The 2836-nt window shown below is 37.3% G+C and overlaps 1 protein-coding gene across 1 annotated transcript; it reads left to right on the forward strand.

Annotated features, from left to right (window-relative positions):
* The first annotated feature begins 978 nt into the window (after positions 1-978).
* On the forward strand, positions 979-2350 carry LOC106767889 (serine/threonine-protein kinase-like protein ACR4). The gene has a single exon (XM_014652850.2). The coding sequence runs from the start codon at positions 1262-1264 to the stop codon at positions 2267-2269; it is 1008 nt and encodes a 335-aa protein (XP_014508336.1). The 5' UTR covers positions 979-1261; the 3' UTR covers positions 2270-2350.
* Positions 2351-2836: the final 486 nt, after the last annotated feature.

Below are 2836 nucleotides of genomic sequence, written 5' to 3' on the forward strand. Positions count from 1 at the left end.
GGATCCGACGTCTATGAAGCTGAAAAGATTGACGTTTTGGTTTTTTGTCAGGGTAGTTCACGTCGGTGCCCCTCACAACCGACGTCTAAAACCCTCGAATATGGTGAAAATACAGGAACTTAGACGTCGGTGCCCCTCAGAACCGACGTCTACATTGAAGAATTTTTGTCTTCCCGCCTTCCAGACAGACCTTAGACGTCGGCGTTTGACTACGTGACGTCTAATTGCCTAGGAAATTAGGTGAACAACATTAATTGTAGCCCAGTCGACGTCGCTTTTTCACGGGATCCGACGTCTATTCGACGTCTAAAGTTGAACCGGTTGACGTTTGATTTCCATTCAGTGACGTAGACGTCGGTGCCCTTGCTAGCCGACGTCTAAGCTCCTGGGAATTTGATGGGCAGCATTAATTGCAGCCTAGTAGACGTCGGTCCCCGTGAACACCGACGTCAATGGACTGTCTTATTATCACATACCTCAGGCAATTGGACATCAGTTTGCGGCAGGTGCGACGTCTATGATGTCATAGACGTCGTCTGACATCGAAATGGACGTCTAGTTTTCCAATTTATTTACGATAATGTCACCGTGCAATAATAGACGTCCGATTTTCACGAAACTGATGTTTAAGGGGTGATGTTAAACAACGTTTTTGCACTAGTGGGTATAGGATTTACGAATGTATTTTTTAAACGAGAAAAGAATCTTAGGCAGTCAAAATTTCTATGTGCTTTTGACACACAAGGGCAAACATGAAATATTTTTAAAAGTGGGAGATATAGGACGAAATTCGTGAGGTGTGTCTTGAGATTAATTAAAATTGACTCAAGCAACACTTACAAAGACCTTAATCGCTAACTTAATCTTCACGAGAATAAAATTGAAACCGAAATCTGAAATATAAGTCTTATCCCAACGAAGTAGACACAAAAACCCTTGTTATGTCCTGTCATTTTAAAGTATCCTTTCAGTAATTAAAGCAACTTTCTCACCAATTTTTTCAAACAAATCCACTATTTTCGCTTTGACACCTTCTATTCAACGCTTATATCTCTCACCAACTTCTAATCATATATATTAATACCTATTTTCCACACTTCTCTTTGACATGCCATCCAATCTCTCCCTTTATCCCACCTTCTTCCTTCACCTCTCTACCCTTCTTGGCTACTCAATAAGCCCAACATCACAAGCAAAAGAAACTAATCTTTTCTGCAACATATTGCATCACCCCAAGTTAAAAAATTAAAAAGCTCAAACAATGAACCATGGCTACGTTGTTTATGATTTAATTATGGCCACTCTATCCTTGTCCCTCATAATTCTCGGTGCTGTCCTCTTTGTTGCATGCAAGAAGAAACCAGATGCGTGTGAAGAAACTGTTGCTGTGAAGCACTGTGCTCGAGTGTACTCATTGATGGACATTGATGCTGTCACTGATAGCTTCAACCACAGGAGAGTACTGGGAAAGGGTCCTCTGGGAACCGTGTATGTTGGGGTGCAAGAGAATGGAGAGCTTGTGGCTGTGAAAAGGATCCATCCCGTGCTTGTCTTGAGCAACGCAGGATTAGGATTCTCATCAGTGTTGAAATGGCTCTCTTCAGTTCAACATCCCAACGTAGTTCCTATAATTGGATTCTCAGAAGCTCCGGGTGAAAGAGTTATAGTGATGGAGTTTGAGCGCACGATGAGCTTGGAGTTCTGTTTGCATGAAAACGTTAATGGGGCATCACTTTTGGATTGGAACAAGAGGATCAGAATTGCAGCAGGAGCAGCTAGAGGGCTTCAGTATTTGCATGAAGTGGCAACACCAAACATCGTACATGGGCGAGTTAAGTCCTCAAATGTTTTAATTGATGTCAACTTTTGTCCTAGGATTTGTGATTATGGTCTGAACTTTTTGGCAGCAGGAGAAACGAGAGAGCTAGTAGGTTATGTGGATGATGAGTATTGGAATGAAAGAGGAGGTGGTGGAAGCAAGGAAAGTGATGTTTATGGTTTGGGAGTTGTATTGCTTGAGCTATTGAGTGGTAGAGAATGCAATGAAGGAGTGATAGTAGAGTGGGGTTTGCCTTTGATAAAGGCTTTGGGTTTTGGTGAAGTTTTGGATCCTAGGATGGTAATTCCTTCTGACATGAAGAATGTAGTTAGATTAGCCAAAGTTGCTTCGGCTTGTGTTGGTAATTCCAGAAAGTGTAGACCTTCCATAGCACAAGTGGCTACTATTTTAAACAATTTAGAGATGGAAGTGTGCATTTCTGATCTTTAAAATACTTCACCATGAAGTCTAATACTGAAATTGATACCTTCAATTTTGGAAAATGCCTAAGGAGACACGTTGCCCAAATGGGAAATAAAATTGGTATACATTTCTTATTTGTAAAGACTATGAGAAAATATACTTAAGACACTTCTATACTAATTTTATATATTATTTCTCATTCTCCTATTATAAAAATCATATCAATATATAAGTGTACTTAACATTTCAATTTTAATAAAACATTAAAAACTCAACTTATTCAAATAAAAAAAACTCAATAGTTTATATTTGGTTCTTCAATCAAACAATAAATAAAAAAGAAAAAAATCCTAAATAAAAATAAGAGAATTTAAAAAAAAATTATAAAGAAATTGTAAATTTTAAAATAAAATAAAACTTATTTATATAAAACTACTTGTATTAAAACAATTTAATATTAAAATAATCAAATTTTACTATTTTTAAACAATTATCATTTTTAAAATATTATTTTCTAGATCTTCAAGTATTGTTTAAAGACTAAGGGGAAAATGACACGTTTGCATTATTTATTTGATATATGGTATAAGAGTA

The sequence above is a fragment of the Vigna radiata genome, chromosome 7, assembly GCF_000741045.1.
Source record: "Vigna radiata var. radiata cultivar VC1973A chromosome 7, Vradiata_ver6, whole genome shotgun sequence".
Classification (NCBI taxonomy): Eukaryota; Viridiplantae; Streptophyta; class Magnoliopsida; order Fabales; family Fabaceae; genus Vigna; species Vigna radiata.

Coding starts and splice junctions, on each gene's coding strand:
- LOC106767889 (XM_014652850.2), top strand. CDS start 1,262: ATGAACCATGGCTACGTTGTTTATGATTTAATTATGGCCACTCTATCC.